At 42.4% G+C, this 17,665-nt stretch overlaps 3 protein-coding genes across 4 annotated transcripts; 2 read left to right on the forward strand and 1 right to left on the reverse strand.

Moving 5' to 3' along the window:
* Nucleotides 1-1,567: 1,567 nt before the first annotated feature.
* On the forward strand, nucleotides 1,568-8,756 carry LOC116389321 (nucleobindin-2). Its single transcript, XM_031857946.1, has 13 exons — nucleotides 1,568-1,688; nucleotides 2,176-2,313; nucleotides 2,671-2,778; nucleotides 2,871-3,003; nucleotides 3,577-3,680; nucleotides 4,773-4,958; nucleotides 5,102-5,192; nucleotides 5,471-5,529; nucleotides 5,619-5,711; nucleotides 6,106-6,195; nucleotides 6,507-6,677; nucleotides 6,964-7,003; nucleotides 7,447-8,756. Exons 2-13 carry the CDS (start codon nucleotides 2,176-2,178, stop codon nucleotides 7,557-7,559), a joined length of 1,326 nt encoding a protein of 441 aa, XP_031713806.1. The 5' UTR covers nucleotides 1,568-1,688; the 3' UTR covers nucleotides 7,560-8,756.
* Nucleotides 8,757-12,220, reverse strand: LOC116389328 (UPF0676 protein C1494.01). 2 transcript variants are annotated; one of them, XM_031857965.1, is made up of 7 exons: nucleotides 11,977-12,220; nucleotides 11,261-11,385; nucleotides 11,105-11,171; nucleotides 10,596-10,749; nucleotides 9,798-9,940; nucleotides 9,582-9,692; nucleotides 8,757-9,062 (listed from the first exon to the last, which is right to left on the reverse strand). In XM_031857965.1, exons 1-7 carry the CDS (start codon nucleotides 12,127-12,129, stop codon nucleotides 8,892-8,894), a joined length of 924 nt encoding a protein of 307 aa, XP_031713825.1. In that variant the 5' UTR covers nucleotides 12,130-12,220; the 3' UTR covers nucleotides 8,757-8,891. The 2 variants fall into 2 exon arrangements, with proteins under 2 accessions (XP_031713825.1, XP_031713817.1); XM_031857957.1 differs by having other exon boundaries at nucleotides 9,582-9,940.
* An 839-nt stretch (nucleotides 12,221-13,059) lies between these two features.
* Nucleotides 13,060-17,545, forward strand: LOC116394750 (patatin-like phospholipase domain-containing protein 2). The gene is made up of 9 exons (XM_031868048.1): nucleotides 13,060-13,430; nucleotides 14,623-14,855; nucleotides 14,939-15,004; nucleotides 15,518-15,727; nucleotides 15,937-15,997; nucleotides 16,109-16,312; nucleotides 16,558-16,699; nucleotides 16,819-16,893; nucleotides 17,066-17,545. The coding sequence occupies exons 1-9, from the start codon at nucleotides 13,226-13,228 to the stop codon at nucleotides 17,322-17,324; spliced, it is 1,455 nt and encodes a 484-aa protein (XP_031723908.1). The 5' UTR covers nucleotides 13,060-13,225; the 3' UTR covers nucleotides 17,325-17,545.
* Nucleotides 17,546-17,665: the final 120 nt, after the last annotated feature.

Below are 17,665 nucleotides of genomic sequence, written 5' to 3' on the forward strand. Positions count from 1 at the left end.
ATCCATCTATCCATCTATCCATCTATCCATCCATCTATCTATCTATCTATCCATCTATCCATCTATCTATCCATCCATCCATCTATCCATCTATCCATCTATCTATCTATCCATTCATCTATCCATCCATCCATCCATCTATCCATCTATCCATCTATCTATCTATCTATCCATCCATCTATCCATCTATCTATCTATCCATCCATCTATCCATCTATCTATCTATCTATCCATCCATCCATCTATCCATCTATCCATCTATCCATCCATCTATCCATCTATCCATCCATCTATCCATCCATCTATCCATCCATCTATCCATCTGTCTATCCATCTATCCATCTATCCATCTATCCATCTATCCATCCATCTATCCATCCATCTATCCATCTATCTATCTATCCATCCATCTATCCATCCATCCATCTATCCATCTATCCATCTATCCATCCATCTATCCATCTATCTATCTATCCATCCATCTATCCATCTATCCATCTATCTATCTATCTATCCATCCATCCATCTATCGATCTATCTAGCAGTGGAGTAGAGGTATAAAGTAGCTTTCATTAAAATGTCACATATATAATACTATATTACTCTCACACAGTAATGCATCTGTAATAATTATGAAGAACATAAGATGACTTAGAATAATTTGACTTTTACTCTCAATGGAGTATCTTAATATTATGCAATTGCTACAGTACTTTTACTTCAATAAAAGATCTGATTACTTCACCACTGTTATACCCTGTGGGTGTTTTGTTGTTCATACTCCTACCATGTGTGCAGTAGCTAGACTGTGTAAACACTGTAAAACATGTGGGTGAAATGAAACAATGATGCAACGATAGACTAAACACACACGCACACACACTCACACAATGTGCATCCCAAATCCATTGTCATTGTTGTTGTTCTTTATGTTCATATATGTTCTTCGATATATGTTTATATTTATATTGTACATAGTAGTTACATGTTAAATGTGTATGCTTAGTTTCTCTGTTCTACTTTGTTGTCTTTAATGTCCTTGTTTTTATATTATTTGTATATTCTATGTATTCTATGCGTACGCATACATGGCCAATAAAGCTGATTCTGAATCTGATTAAATTAGACATTTTAAATGGGCTTTTGGATAACATAAAGAAAAACAGTTTGTGTTTTACAGCAATTTTGACCCAAAACGCCAAATGAATGACAGCAATTCCATTGAATGCTAAATATTCTCCATCTCAGTTGATTTAATTTGCACTGGACCAGTGCTGCCGTGTACAAATATACAGCTAAGTATGTATAATCCAGTTTTACAACATGACGTTTCTTGCATACAAACTCTAACTCCGCCCTCGTGAACGCCACGTACGGTTTGTCTCAGAGCGCCTTAAACCGCACAGGTTTACGCTCTTATACTCTTTGACTGACAGGTCGAGCGCCCAATCGGCTCTCAACGCGACTGTTTTGCTAAAGAAAGTGTACTTTTTCCCCTGGCCAATCAGGAGCGTCGAGGGGCGGGGCGTTGCCGTGGTGATCACAACCTTTTCCTCTCTCCCTGTAGGTTGTGGCCTCAGAGCGGCTCGTGTTGTTGGTGGATGACAGCTGTAAACAGGCTCCAGTGAAGCTCGGAGGCACTTTGAGGAACAACCAAACGGTAAAGAGTGAAGCAAGAGCAGCCCAAAGTAAGTACACATGTGCGAGTAGGGATTATTATACGTGAAATGCGATTAATTCTTCCAATTGACCACATAATAGGGCTTGTTTTTGCAGCTTTGGGAAAATGAATTAACTAGCAACCGTGTTAACGTAAAGTGATATGGTTAGCTCGTGAGCCTGTCGTAACGTGTCAGTTGCAGGTTCACACAACTCTGTTTAAAGATGAAAGGCTACAGGTGGACGAATTGCTTCAAAGTGAGCTCGTTGCGTCTTTATCCACCAAAACACGTTGCACAGCGCGTTGCTTGTGGCAGAGAGTTGCTTTTGGGATCAGGACTAACTTGCATAACCTCATTCCATATTGTCTCCAGGTGATGTTGTGTGCACCTGTCCACACACACTGGACATGTACAAATACACAACAAAAACTCCACGAGAGATGTGTATCATGTTGATGTAGCATCAATTAACATCAATTAACTCCTAATTGTCTTAATTTATGTGCCGAACCAGATGGCGAGTGGTAGAGCCGTGGCCCACTGTGGGCTGGTTCTGCTGAGTTTGTGGCTGTGCATCCAGTCAGTGCCGATCAGTGTCGACAAGACCAAAGAGAAGCCTCAAGAGGACAAGCTGGAGCCACCACAGAGTGCCGTGAGTCTCTGTCATACACAGCAATGTCACATTTAAAGTCTTACAGCTGATTACACCAAATACCTCTGGGTCGGGCCCAGGGGGAATCATTTGTGTTTACAGTGTCTCAGCGAGGGGTGTTTCACATGGAAAGTGCACTTGCTTCTGGGTGAAAGGTTGACTGTAAAATTCAGGTTTTGCTCGGAACAAACAAGAGCAATTAACCGGTTGAATCAGATACTATCCCCATTAGCAAGAGTTACGTAAGACAAAGGTTTAACATAATGGTCCTAAGTCGAGTTAGAAGTTAACAAGTTAAATGACGATTTTAGTCCTCTGTCAACAAACACTGACGTGTGCTTTGGATTCATGCTTCAGGAGACCGGGCTGCACTACGACCGCTACCTCAGGGAAGTCATCGAGTACCTCGAGAAAGACCCCCACTTCAAAGAAAAGCTCAAAAATGCCAACATGGATGACATCAAGGTGCGTCTGCACACTCGCGAAACACACCACTGTTTTTTGTTGACACGAACACTTTGTATTGAGCTGTGTCGTGTTGATTTTCCCGCTCACAGCTGGGCAAACTTTCCAAAGAGCTGCACTTTGTCCACAACAATTTTCGGACCAAGCTGGACGAGCTGAAGAGGGAGGAGATGGGCCGGCTGCGGATGCTCATCAGAGCCAAACATGACATCCAGGGGGGGAACGGTGAGCACTCCGTCATGCTGATGTGTCGCTAACAGTCTCGAGCTTCTTAAAGTTGCACAAGAAGTTTTGTAATATGCATCAGCAGTCGAATGTAGGATGTGTCTCTGAAACAGAAGACCATGATGTAATACAGCAGCTAACGGGGACTTACACTGGCCAGGGTGAAGAGTTCTGTAAAGTAATATTACGTGGACGTTTAAAAACGGTCGTACAGAATGTGTGGACACATCTTTAGAGGTGGCGTCATATTAAATCATCGTGCTTAGAACCACATTTACATTTATCTACTCTTACTTAACTCTTTTCTAGTGTAAATTTGAGCAGCAACTTAAGTAAACAAAGCCGGTGTTTGCCGAGCTGAGTGTCCGTTATATGCCGAAGAACTACTGAAGCACAAAATGTCTTCGGTCAGCAAACAGGAAAGAGTAACCAGCCCCGAGTTGAGTGACACGATCTCCGTCTCTTTTTGTGTAATGCAGAATAAGTCAAAAGATCTGTTTCATATCTTCAGTTGCTGCAGCTGTAGCTGTTTTACAGTGAAATAAAAGGTTTCCTTATTCCCGTCCTTTGCAGGCCGGACAGTGGACCACCAGGCCCTGCTGAAACAGTTTGAGCACCTCAACCACCTCAACCCCAACACGTTCGAGGTGGAGGACCTGGACCAACTCATCCAATCGGTAAAAGGCAGTGATGAATGAAAGTAGTTTTAAATTGGCATAGCAAGCATCAAACATAAACTGAGTGTACGGTACGCACATCCAGAAAACTTCCAGCCAAAATCAACCAAAAGATCTGCACGCTGTATTGAAAGCTCCCAGCTGTCTTAATTGCGCAACATTTCGATCAAACAGAGATCTGCGTCAGGCATTAACAAACAGAGGAATGACTGCTGTTGCCTCAGAGCATATCGACTGCTCGAGTAGAACAAATAACCTGCATAAACACATGGCAGCCCCCCACACACACTCGGGGTTATCTTGGATACAGATTTCCACATTTTGTTGGAGTTCGTGATTTTTTTTTTTCCCCTGTTTTTTTGTCACAGATTGGATGGATAAGACTTTTTAAAAGCTAATACGGAACATACTCCTCTCCTCTACACGGTTACTGCAGTGCTGCTGCTTGTATGTAACTGCATCGTAGTACTACCCATAATCCCAGTAAACAACACCTCGCCTCATATTATTACTATAACTAGGATGATAACTACGTGTCAGACAGCGAGCCGTGTGCCTCAGGACTGTTTTCGTGTCGCATGATGGCTTCATGGTTCTTTGTTGGAGAGCACAACGTGTTTCCTGTGGACTAAGAATAAACAAAGGGGAAGTCAGACCTCTGGGTTTGTGTGTTTTAGGTGTTAACAATACAATTCATGCCCTGCTATTGCTTGGTGAAATGCATACAATACAGATAAATACTCAAGTATCAACGGCCATAACATTTCCATATACTGTTTAGCAGGCGAGTACCTGCAGGGATGTAGAATAAAGAATTACACTTTTTATCACAAAAGTCAGTCCAAAACAATACTTTCAGATTCAAAGGGATCACATAATAATTTTATATTGATCCCCTCTGAGACATCGCTTCATCATATGCCATGTACCCTGAGTATGAACCTGACATTCATACAGCCTGGTAGCTTTATTTTATTGTTCCCAGGACAACTTGTGTTGGGATCAACTCCAGAAAAGTGAACTCGCCTGTATAAGTTGTACGTCTCGGGTGTGAATTTCCCTTCCTCACCTTTTTTTCGTTGTCATTCGTAGGCGACCAAAGACCTGGAGAACTACGACAAGGACCGCCACGACGAGTTCAAGAGGTACGAGATGACGAAGGCGCACGATAGGAAGGAACGTCTGAGGAACATGAATGAGGAGGAGCGCAAGCGGGAGGGGCAGCACTACGAGGAGATGAGAAAGAAACACGCCGAGCATCCCAAAGTTAACCACCCTGTAAGGCTGCTGCTGGAGTTCATTAATGCAAATTGAGATTACAACTCATTTGAAGCGATTTGTGCTTCAAGGTGAACTGACAACTGTGTGTGTGTGTGTGTGTGTGTGTGTGTGTGTGTGTGTGTGTGTGTGCGCGCGCGCAGGGCAGTAAAGACCAGCTGAAGGAGGTGTGGCAGGAGTCAGACGGGTTGGACCCAGACAACTTTGATCCCAAGACCTTCTTCAAAATGCACGGTAACCGAAAAACCACTTGCATCTTACCCCACCCTCTTGTCCCCCCTCGGGGAAACACTGTTAGCATTGTTAGCTATGAGCCACCGTCGACATGTTGAGAGGCAGTCAAAATGCTCCCAGCCTCGTATCATGCACCTTTGAATATAAGACTTGCATTGAATCGTGATTCTATAATCTAGTGAAAAAAATCGTATTAAATCTGAATGTGTCCGATACAATGAGCACCATAACTCACTGTTGACATCGTGTTCATTCCAGTCATTGGTTTTGTGTTGCAGACAGCAACGGAGATGGCTTCCTGGATGAGAGCGAGCTCGAGGCTCTCTTCACTAAAGAGGTATTTATGTTGCAGTATTCAGGTCCAACTGGTTCTGCACACTTTAGGAGAATGTGAAGACAAATTAGCATCTGTATGTGTCGTTAAAGCTGGAGAAGGTGTACTCCCCGGGAAATGAAGAGGACGACATGCTCGAGATGGAGGAAGAGAGGCTGCGAATGAGGGAGCACGTTATGAGTGAGGTGAGCCACCACAGTAACAGACCTGGAGCCTCTCTAGCGTGTTATTGATACAGTAATGATCAGCCCTCATCAGGCCCCACAGATGATACATCCTCCCTTTGAATGCAGTCAGTAAAGAGATTGACTTTGAATATTTAGCACCAGAACATTGTTCCAAGTGCATTGCCCCTTTTTTGTCAAAAGTGCAGTATTGGTTTTTGAAATATTTCAGTTACAGCACCCCTATTTGATCAATTTGTCCATTTTTAAAGTGCAAAAACTACAATACCCATCTAAGCAATGGCAGTGTGTCAGATATCACTTGATTAGTCATTGATGGAGAAATGTGACAAAATTGTACTCAACAGTTCATCTTGGAGAACATTTACTGACCAAAGCTTGTGTTGATGTTCAGGTGGACACCAACAAAGACAGACTCGTGTCACTGAGCGAGTTCCTGGCTGCCACTCAGAAGGAGGAGTTCTTGGAAAAAGACGAGTGGGAGGTAAGGGCTGGAGTTAATGGAAGACTCTGATGGATGCGGACAGAAATGCGACGCTTTACGTGAGAAGATGTCAACTGAGCTGAGTTCAAATTTGGTTGAACTTGCTGTCATGTTAGTGCAATTCATCAATGTTGAATTCAATAAAAGTCAGTAGAAATGCAAGGTAGTAAACCGTTCTTTTGCAGTTTGCCTAATTTAAGACAAAATCAGTTATCCACCATGTCACAGAATTTGGTGCTGCTTTGATTTATTATCATAAATTCATCCTATTATTGGATTCATTGCATCCTATGGTTCCCTTCCCGACACAGACTTTAGATCAAAAACCCCTTTACACCGAGGAGGAGCTGAGAGAGTATGAAAACCACCTGGACAACGAGGAGAACGACATCCACAAGAAGTCAGAGGAGCTGCAGAAACAGAGGGAGGAGCTGGAGAGGAAACAGGAAGAACTTAATGCTCAGAAGATTGGGCTGCAGCAGGTGAACTAAAAAAAACAAATTATTGGCCGGTTGAATTCAGGATTACTTTCTTCAACAGTCTGCAGGTGCAGTAGACTGACATAGTAACCAAAAGTCCAAACGATTAAGAATAATTCCTAAGTGATGATATGCATGATTTGTCGTCATGAGAAACTGTTTCTTCCTCGCAGCAGTGCTTTAGAGCCGAAGCTTTTAGCTGCAGTGGGCAGCTTAAAGCAAACTGTAGCTTAATGTGCACAAGTTGTGTTCTTACAAAGATATTTTCCATTTTGTTTTCTCTCCTCAGGCGGTAGAAGAAGTCCAAAGGATAAAATCTGTGGTCAAAGGTACGTGTCCCATTGCAATGATTGTTGTGTGAACCCTATTTAACCAAAGAGAGTCAACACAGAGCTTTTACAGTAACACAGTTACACTATTGTAAGGTTTGGGGACCCACATTAGATGTTAAAAAATAATCGTCAAAATCAAAGCAGCAGAGGCGAAGACGTCCTGTGTTTTTAGTTCATAGTGTGCGTTTGACTCCAAAACTGCTTGGACCTCGAGTTCCCAAAACGTTGGAAATCTCCCTCCAGAGCCACAGAAGAGATTATACTGTTTTGTAAAATCAGTGGAGTGCCCTTTTAAAGTCATAAGGTGCAGAAATAAAATGATGTTTCTTCTGCTTCTACTAGTAGCAAATGAGCAAGGGAAAACAGTCCTTATCTGAAATGTCATCGCTAGCGTCCCGATCATGTTCGTGCAGCTCATCAACGACGACTCTCTGTTGCAGAGCCGGACGCTGCTGGAGCCGCAGGTGAACCTGCACCAGTTGTACCAGCAAACAGTCAACCGCTTCCCGCTGGTCACCAGCAGAAAGACGTACCGGTGCCGGGACACTCTTAGCAGACCTCAGGGCTCTGTGTGAATGCCAGTGAGCGTGCGTGTTTGCCTTGTAATGATTCCAATTTTCCATTATTTGTTCAGGATTTTCAAAACACCACTTGACAAAAAAATCTATGCCTAAATATTAAGAGCACGTTTAGAAAATGGCGATTTCAGGCTTCAGTGCCCATTACGCTGAATGTGGGCGGCATGAATCCCAAATGTGAAGCCGGTCCAGTGTTCTTGGTCAACAATCAACCCTTTTGTTTTTGTCATTTCGGTCCTTTTATCACAGCAAGGACTCTGTTCTCCATGGGAAGTGTTTTGGGGTGAAACGGTGGGGGGTGAATGTTTTGTTTTGTGCACACTGTAGTTCATTGTCACTGATATTGTTTCGTAGCGGAAATACTTTGAAAAATATGCATTTATTCCATTAAACTGAGCTGAATATTTCATAAACGTGAATGTCAGACACTTAACTTCACGTTATGCTGCTGGCTAAACAATGAAACGGTCAGATTTACATTGTTCATGTAGTAATGCATGAATAATGTATTCCAAATATTAACTCAGAGGAGCAAACATCCTGGATCTGTGAAATGGTGTTTCTTTCTTTAATAACTTGCATGTCACCGTGTTAATTTCACGTGTGATCATGTACTGTATATGCATGTTGGTACATGTCAGTCGATCTCAACTGTTCTAGAAGCTCTTAGGAGTCCACAACGAAACAGCATCCTTATTTTATTTGTTATCTTTGTTTTGGTTACAAAGTTTATACTTGCATAAAATGCATCTATCTTTAGGACCAAATGATTGAATAACATGAAGTTTACAGATAAAGTCACATAATTATATATTTAAATCTATTAATGTAATATAATTGTGCTGGTGTTAGTGACAATTGTATGAATTCCAAAGCTGCTGTATCTGTGCAGAGAGCTTGTCTGTTTTCATGATAGAATCATTTTTAATTTATTTATTCTCCACACCACTGTAAATGAAACCGTAGCAGGTCGAGATGGGAAACTTAAACTGGATTATATATGAATAAATATGTTTATCTTTTGAGCTATTGAGGTACAACTGACTGGTTGATATTATATTCCTTATCAAAGAGCAGTTATATCTTTCCCACAATCCGACATCCTGTGTGAGGAATTCATGAAGCTGTACAAGGTTTGAATGTGGACAATAAAATGAATGAACTTGCAGGTCTGAGGTTTGTGTCTCTTCTTTTAGTCGTACACATTGGCTCACTGATTATCAAAAAAATACAATTCAAAACGTAAAAACAGCGTATGTAGTTATCAGTTGTGTATGAATGAAGTGATGGGTGGACATTCGGCTCTGTCAATACGAGGCCTTGAAGCGCTCGTCCAGGTAGCCGCCTCCTGTAACCGGGGGGTATTTGTTGGAGCCGTCACAGCAGCTGATCAGAGCCTCATCATCTGGCTGGACGAAGAAGACCAGAGACTGACGTGTGCTGGAGTCTCCAGCAGGGGGCAGCAAAACTCTGTGGACCTGAGGCAGAGCGGACAACCATGATTACTCAAATCACCTAGGGCTGTCACAATATCAGATTTTTTAACACAGATTTATCCTGGCCAAAATAATTCATGATAATATATCTATAGAAAGTTTGGAGGGAAGAAAATGAACTACACTCAAAATATGAGTGTTGGGAAGTGGAGGGAGAGAGTCAGTAAACCATAACTGTAGAGTGTGATTTAAGAGGAGCTGGATTATTTACACAATATTATCAACATATCAATATTTCATTCATAAAATATGAATTTATACTGATCTTAAGCAGATCTCTCCTGTGGCATTATTCTCCTTTAATAGTTCTAGGTATGCTGGGATTTGTATCATCCATTTCTGAACAGCCCTTTGTAACATCTGCCCTGTTGTAGACCAGTTTGATCTTGAATTATCTTGAACACACATAACTCATAGTTATAATTCTCATATGTCGCAAAACAAACAGTGAAATCCACCAAAGCTTTTTCCTTCAGATGAGATAAAGTCCTCTCAACTCACCACAGAGACAAAGTGATCGCTGGTCCAGCGCTGCATCAGGTCGGCGACATTGATGAGGACCGCTCCGGGGACGGAGGGAACACAGATGAATTCACCTGAACGCCTCCGCACCTGAAGGTTAACAAGACCGTCCGGTGGATTGCACGCCTGGAGATTTCTCTCACAGCAACAAATGTCAAAACAAACGTCCCGATTGGTAATTCTCGGCAGTGTTACCTGCAGACCCCCAGAGCTGCAAAACAACAGGGTGATGCTGCCGTAGTCTGAATGTTCCCCACACCGCAGCTGACCCTCCTTCAGTTTCTCGTGGTTTACTGCTGGGTAGTACAGAGGCCGCAGTGTTGTTCCGTTCCCTTCAGCTGGAGGAGATGCAACAACACTGGTTTGTTAGTATCATAAACGCTTACTTTGTGCCTCAGATCCACACTATACTGGGAGTTATGGCATTCGTGGCTCTGGTACAAGAACAAGAGTGTTGGCAACGTTAACTTAGCGAGTGTTACATGAGCGAGGACAGTTTGGATCACTAGGAACATCTGGCCACATCTGTAGCACTGTTCCTGTAAGCAGATGTCTTTATTTTCGCCTGTACGCAATGTTGTGAATGTGAGATGTCCACACATGTTAAATGGACTCCATGCAGATAAACAGAGGATCACAGAGCCACATATCAGCAGCTGTGCTTTCCAATACCCATACTATTTAGTAAGTCCCAATACATAGTGTGTCAAATGCAGTGTGCCAAAAATACCAGGATGTTCGACCAACATCCGCTCGCATTTTGCAGGGCATTTCTGACCCACGATCCTTTGCTCAGCAGATGTATGAGCAAGAGGGTCAAAGTTTAAGGTGTTATGAGGAAGTAGTAGGTCCCAATTGAATATACACTGCATGCAACAGTACATTATTTGTAAGTTAAGCTGCATTATGAACTACAGGTAAAAAAAAAAAAAAAGATTATGCAATTTAGAACGCAGCTCTGATTCAGACTCCTTGACTGTCGAGTGTACAAACTTCCTATGAAACGGTGCGCGCTCAGGAACACCTCTGGGTCCAGACCCAGACTGAGGGCCATCACCCTCAGCACCCGCAGACTCAGCTCTTTACAGCGCTGGAAGAAAGACGTCTGGATCTCCTGGAACCCTTTTACAGCACCCGATGGCCATTTCTACAGCAGGGGAGAACTGATATTGATTTGTGACTGTTTAGGAAAATGGATCTGCAGCTTTGATAGGGAACAAATATATGGGCTCAGCAGGACACTTGAAAAATGACCTCTGCTCTCCGGTGAACATGTAGTGGGGAAACTGTAAATTAACACAATTCAAGCACATGGCATTACAGTACCACGACTGATATGTGATGAATCAATATCGGCTGCTAATACTGGCAGGATAGTTTATCAATCAGGCTGCAAGTAGGACAGAGCTTCTACTGGTTATAGAGTAACTTGTACTTTGACCGCCAGACTAATGTAATAAAGGGGGATCAATCTCTGTCAAACTTTAACAATGAGTCATTACAATGCCAGGATGAAGTGAAGTAACGTTGAATGACTCCTTGAGGTCTCCAGGGCGACGAGGATTCAACCTGAAAAACAAACAAACAGTTATTTCATTTTGAAACGACTGAACTGTGCAGATGAGAAGTGTGTTCGTGTTCATGTTTCTGGTTCCGACCTCTCGCTCTCCAGATGCACCCAGCCGTGGCTGGGACTGATGGCGAAGCTTTTCCTGCTGAAGGGTCGCTTCTCTTCTTCTGGCTGCAGGAAGAATGTCTTGGATATGGTCAGAACACGATCCACCTGTCGAAGCACGCCAGCAGACATTTTACTACTTAAGAACAAATTAAATTTAATTAAATTTGCTTGAGTATTTCCATTTTATGGAAGGTTATACTTCTACTCCACTGACAGCTTTCGTCGTTGTCTTCCTGTGCAGTGAGAACAACGTATCTACAAATTTGGTGGTTTTGAAAGTTTTTCTTAAAAACGGAAGGATGAAATGTTCCTTTATGGGTTGATTAAAAAACGTTCCTGCTTCTAAGAGCTAAATAGACGTTTCAATAGGCGTCTTGGATCAGCTGGAAAATGCATCACCACAAAGCTGAAAACAGGGCTGTTAAACTACAAAAACACTATATAAAGAGTTAAAATGACAACAACCTTAAACATACGCAGCAGTGAAATGCAACACCCACATTAATGCAGCAGTAATATGAATCCAGAAACATAATAATAGCAAGACAGACTTTTGATTCTCAGCATTTTTACTTCAGTACTAAAATCATTTTAATGCATGACTTTTGCCTGCAGTGGAGTATTTTTCACGGTGTGGTACTTCCACTACTAGTAAGTTATACTGCAACAAACGCAACTTTATTTGCTTGTTCTCACCTCCTGCTGGGTGATCCCAGTGTTCTTCAGAAACACGAAACCAACTTCAGTGAAAGCTGATTCCAGCTCTTTGCTCAGGTTGTGCATCTGCTCGTCAGCAGCATCCTCCTCACTCAGGCTGAAGGCACCAAAGTCAACCACCGGAATGCCCATTTTATTAAAGAAACACTAAATAGGCTCGTTCGAGATGAACTGCGCCTCGCCTGGAAAACACAAAAAACTGCTTCGTTTTCAGACGCCTGCTTCTTCTTCTTCTTCTTCTTTTGTTTTTTTGGCGGTTGGCAAACAGCGTTCGGGTGCATTACCGCCTCCCACTAATCTGGAGTGTGGACTAAGAACTCTGATACGACAACCAAACGAAAAGAAATACATATACATATATGTGTGTGTAAATAAATACAGATATGTATATAAAATATATATAAATATCTATATACATATAGAAAAAATAAAATAATAAAATAGAAGAAATAAATAATAATTTCTTTTTTTCTCAAATTCTATTCATTAATCTGGTTGACTAAATATTCCAGGAAAAGTTTCCAACATTGTCACTAAAGCTTTTCTTTAGTACATTAATGATATTCTCCTCTCCCATCTCTCATTTAATTTATTGATGTGAACGTCTGCTGATATACTCATATTATGATGCACCATTCTCATGTTATTATCACATGTAGCCCTCCATTATCATCCTCCAAAAAACAAAACAAAGAAAAGATGCAGCAGGATCTATAAATAACAATAATCCGCTGATGTTTTAAGGGCTGGGAACTCTTAGATAATTCATTTCATACAGTTAGTTGCTTCATATACACATCACTTAAACCTGTACGTCTGTTTCTCTCTGTGTGATGATGTGCAACAAGTTAAAAGCTGGAAGGTACAAGAGGAGAAATCCCTCTAAATGAGATTGTTGTTGTCATCCCCTCCTGTCATGTACACATTGCTGGTTTTGAAAGTACTTTATGGAAACGGTATCACATGTCGTGCTGCTGGCCTAATTACATTTCGTAAGTGAAGGGACTCCAGCCTGTTTTCTATTTTGAAACATGTGACATTTGAGCCGAGTGAGTTTTGCAATAGCAAAGCGTATCCAACTGAAGCACTGCCCATTCGACATGTGGATGCAGTGGAGATAAAAAAAATGTGTTCAAGTGAGTATTGATAGGAATCCAAGTGCACCTGCTGAACTCTGGGAGATGATTGAAGAGACCACGGAGGCGACAGAGATGTGGTTTTGAGGTTGATGGAAACCTCAGAGAAGATGTTTGTCTGGGACGAGGAGTGGAACATCTCCTTTGCAGGCTGCGGCTTCAGGAGTATTTACTACCTGGGAGCTTTGAGCTGTATCCTGCAGCGGGTCCCACAGCTGGTTCATGGAGCCTCGAAGATCTGTGGAGCTTCATCTGGTTGTCTCGTGGCTGCAGCTCTGACTGTTGGGATTCCCATCGGTGAGTTTGCTGCACATTGCAGACTCAAATCGTCATGGTCGATGACTTTTATTGGCTGACATTTGTTTTTCTTGTGATGATCAACAAATGCTTTGAGGTTACAGTTTATAATGTAATGAAATCCTTTGTTTCCCTCTCGTTATAATGTTTAAAGCCAACTAACTCTGACCCAAACAGGTAAGTGGTAATTGATTTATTCATTAAGTTATTCATTGACAGTGTGGCAGTATGGTTCACTACAATGATCATAAAGAACATGTAAAAGTTGTGTGTTTTTAAAACCAAACATTATTAAAGTAATTAGACATCTTTGCTTTCTTTTACACCACTTGCTGTACTTCTGACGTGTTTACCACACGTTTTTATTTTTCCTCCTACAGTAGTTGAAGTGCACGGCCATTCACAAAAGGTCAGGGACATGTTATCTCAGAGCAAGTGCTGTTGTGGATGCCTGTAGTAATGATTTCACTGACACACACAGAGTTCATGCAATAGTTTGAGCAAATTCCAGAGGCCATGAAGTTTATAGCGGAGGGAGGCCCAGCGAGGGGAAACACACGTCACTCACTGTCCTCACATGCACCTACGTGTGGAAATATCACTCAACTTAAGCGTGTTACAGAACAATAATCAGCATGAGAGCATAGTTCATGTCACTAAAGGATTTTTTTGTAACCTTCTTTGAACTGCGAGAAATAATGGCGTCTTAGATACGAGAATAGGAGGAGAATTTGAGCGCCATTAGTGTTGGTTAGCGCATGAAGGTGATGCCAACACTGAAGAATATGAACATTATAAATGACAATGAATGGTGGCGAAACCGCAAAAAGGAGAAACAGCCGATATTATAGTGAACTCTATTGAATCTGTGTTTTTATTGAAGAGTATGCTTGCCAGGGTAAAGCAATAAAGCAATAACAACCAAAGAGCAGTGAGATAAGAAACAAACAATGCCCCAAAGAGATATTGATTTCCTTCATTACCCAGAATGCATTTTGCAGCTCGAAGAGTAGGCGCTCAGTGAGTCAGGGGTACAACTTTTGCTTCTTCAATATACCCAAGATCAAAAAGTAACCCCAAATAGCTGAAGAATATATCAAAGCAATATCAAAAGTTGATTCTATTAAAGGTTGAACGTTATCGACTCTGACTCATTCATGAGCCGTAACTCATCACTATCTTGCTTCCTCAGAGCAGTTCATTGCTGATGTTTTGACTCTGGCCAAAGAGGCCAGAAAACACTCTCTGGGAGTTTTCCACCCGACCTTCAGTCTGCTGCGGACAGTACGGGACTCCCTGCTGGAGAAGCTTCCGGCTGACGCCCACCTTCGGGCCTCTGGAAGGCTCTGCGTGTCCCTCACCAGACTGGCTGATGGGAAGAACGCCTTGGTGTCAGAGTTTGACAGCAGAGAGGAGCTCATTCAGGTAGAATGGAGGAGGAGCGGGACTGAAATGTTTGCACACAGCATCTGTTCTGAAGTTTTGTTCTGCGTCGTCTACCTTCGCAGGCTCTGATGTGCAGCTGCTTTTTCCCTGTTTACTGTGGTTTCATCCCACCTTCATACCACGGAGTGGTGAGTAGGTATATACTGTATTCTGAAGTTGTTGTGAGAGGATTAGAAGGATATGGTTATACAATATGATTTTACTGTGTTCTTTACTTCAAAGCCCCTCTAATCAGATTGTTTTTAATCCTATAAATAGGGGCTTTAAAGTAACTGTGATGAACTTTTTTACAATGACTTTAATTGTTATGAAATAGCTTTAATTCTGATGCCTCCATATGACCCGCATAAGTAAACGAGACCATCAGCGAGGCATTTTCTTTAGTTACAAACATAGTTTTAAAACTAATTTCATGGCAGGATGAGAGACTTATTAGAGCTGCTATTCTTCACCCATGTTCACAAGTCATACAACCAATATAGAGCAGTGGATACCAGCTTCTTCACTGACAGCATGCCTCAATAGAGCAGAATGCATTGCATCCAGAAGACATCAAATTTGAAGTCATAGCTAAATGTTCACACTCCTCCTTTCCATTGCAGCACGAGTACGTTCAGTCATGTATCTTTCTTTCTCTTCAGCACTACATGGATGGAGCCCTGAGCAACAACATGCCTCTGTTCGAGCAGAGGAACACCATCACTATGGCCCCGTTCTCCGGCGAGAGCGACATCTGCCCCAGAGAGGGAACCTTCAACTTCTTCGAGGCGCACTACGGCAACGTAAGCATCCAGGTCAACACCGGCAATGTGCACCGGGTCTGTACGTCCTTCCTCCCTCCCAGACCTGAGGTGGGTGCTTTTTCTTTAAAACAGTGACGGTTGAACGTGTTTTAACAGAGCTTTCACAGCACAGATACAATCTCTACTTCGGTTCTCTGTCACACCTAGAAAATGAATGAATTCAGGTTATAAGACAAATTTATCTTGAGCTGTGTCGGCAGTTCTCTGTGTTGTAAGAGCAAACAAAGCTTCATGGTTTCCTCTTTTGTGTTTGACAGAAGCTGGCGGAGATCTGTCACAACGGCTACATGGATGCTCTTCATTTCCTGAGAGAAAGAGGTGAGCTCTTCCACCTTCATCCTCCTCACAACTGAGTCCTTGGCTTGTCTGGGTAAGCACACACCATGTAGTAACGACTAAAGCGTGTTATGTGTTAACTGTCTGCTATAGATCTGCTTGGAACACGGTGTCTTCTGCCCAGTTTGATGGCGGAGACGGACGCAGTGAAACCGGCTTGTTGTGAGCTGGTGAAGGAAGTGGCTCAAGCTAAAGAGTCCAAGCAGACACTGTTGAATGGACAAAACCCTCAGCAGGAAGATCACTGGTGGCTGGGCCTGCATGTCACAGAGAATCTCCCAGCAGGCATCAAGAAAGGTAAGGAGGACAGATGTCAGCAGGTCATAGGTTTGCAAATCAAAGAAAGTTTTAGTTGGCATTAAAAAAAGGGTAAGCGGTGCGATTAAATGTAAGGTTTTTGGTTGTTGTTCCTTTTTAAATGCTCAGAGGAATATATGTATACACACTGAGCCACCACATGCTCCTGTGAAGCTCCTCTGTGGAGATCACTACTGTAGATGTGTATTTTAATGGTAAATTGTGTGTGTGTGTGTGTGTGTTAGTGCTGTGTGAGGCCTGCAGGGAGAGTCCCTGTGGAGACACTCAGTGGTCTCGGGTCACCCAGTTGCTTCCAGTGAGAGTGCTGGTGTGTCTCCTGAGCCTCCTCATGCTGCCCGTTGGGCTGATCTTCTTACTCACCAAAGGGTAAAGTGGTTCGATGGTGCAACCAGAAGGGAACAACAGTCCTTTAGTATTGTTTCTAACACTGGACCAACAGCACACAGTTTGTACACTCATACTCTGTTGGTCTTTTTTTGTGACAGCATATTATCGCTGTTAACGTCGTCCTCAGGTCTCTGCCGGCAGACATGGAGCAGCGAAGTCAAAGACCCCCACAGGTGTGTGCACTGTGAGAACGTTTTACTGAACGTAACCTTGAGGTTATCAAATGAATCATTTTAATCTCAGTTATTGGTTTGGTATTTACATACACAACACTTTCTCATCGTAAAAGCCCGACATCTGAAGATGCTTATTTCGGTCTTTGTCTTTATGTTCTCTGGTGAGCAGCAGCTCCTCTAACTCAGACCTCAGAGCCCGGACAGGAGGACACAGAAATATCAAACCGCTGACCTCAACAATCACCCCAAATACCAACAAAACTCTTCATTGGGACAACAACATGAACCTGGACTTCTTCTCCCTCACATCTGTCTGTTCAGGTCCATCCAACTTCTCCAATACACCTGCGTGTGGTAAGGAGACTTTAAATGAAGTAAAACAGACACTTCATCCACCAGAAACCAGGCAGAAAGCCAAAAAGACTTAACTGCAAATGTAAAACCCTTTTATGAATGGGATATATGTATCATATGTCAGATGAATCATTAGAGTAGCTCTACTGATATGTATTTATGATCTCTTTACACTTCTGTGTAAAATAAATACTTGTTTGGATTTGTCTAACTCGTGTGTGTATTGCCTCAACAATGAACTGAGATGGTGACCAAAAGCTTGACTTAACTTTTCCCAATGATCACACTTAAAGTAATGTACCCTGATCTGAATCAAGGTTACCGAGCGCACCTTGTTGTTGAAGGACCGGCATGTTGACCGCAGTTCATAAAACCATTCCAGAGACGTTCCAGAGTCGACAAGAAAACCAAAGCA

The sequence above is a fragment of the Anarrhichthys ocellatus genome, unplaced genomic scaffold, assembly GCF_004355925.1.
Source record: "Anarrhichthys ocellatus isolate YVR2014 unplaced genomic scaffold, GSC_Weel_1.0 scaffold2, whole genome shotgun sequence".
NCBI lineage: Eukaryota > Metazoa > Chordata > Actinopteri > Perciformes > Anarhichadidae > Anarrhichthys > Anarrhichthys ocellatus.

What these genes read in the sequence shown, in the direction of transcription:
- LOC116389321 (XM_031857946.1), top strand. Translation starts at nt 2,176, where the DNA reads ATGGCGAGTGGTAGAGCCGTGGCCCACTGTGGGCTGGTTCTGCTGAGT. An exon ending in TGGACCAACTCATCCAATCG is followed by an intron (nt 3,681 to 4,772) that starts GTAAAAGGCAGT and finishes TGTCATTCGTAG; the next exon opens with GCGACCAAAGACCTGGAGAA. An exon ending in GGGAGCACGTTATGAGTGAG is followed by an intron (nt 5,712 to 6,105) that starts GTGAGCCACCAC and finishes GTTGATGTTCAG; the next exon opens with GTGGACACCAACAAAGACAG.
- LOC116389328 (XM_031857957.1), bottom strand. Translation starts at nt 12,129, where the DNA reads ATGGGCATTCCGGTGGTTGACTTTGGTGCCTTCAGCCTGAGTGAGGAG. An exon ending in CTGGGATCACCCAGCAGGAG is followed by an intron (nt 11,386 to 11,976) that starts GTGAGAACAAGC and finishes GTGCTTCGACAG; the next exon opens with GTGGATCGTGTTCTGACCAT. An exon ending in CTTCACTTCATCCTGGCATT is followed by an intron (nt 10,750 to 11,104) that starts GTAATGACTCAT and finishes CCCCTGCTGTAG; the next exon opens with AAATGGCCATCGGGTGCTGT.
- LOC116394750 (XM_031868048.1), top strand. Translation starts at nt 13,226, where the DNA reads ATGGAAACCTCAGAGAAGATGTTTGTCTGGGACGAGGAGTGGAACATC. An exon ending in GACTGTTGGGATTCCCATCG is followed by an intron (nt 13,431 to 14,622) that starts GTGAGTTTGCTG and finishes TTGCTTCCTCAG; the next exon opens with AGCAGTTCATTGCTGATGTT. An exon ending in TCATTTCCTGAGAGAAAGAG is followed by an intron (nt 15,998 to 16,108) that starts GTGAGCTCTTCC and finishes TGTCTGCTATAG; the next exon opens with ATCTGCTTGGAACACGGTGT.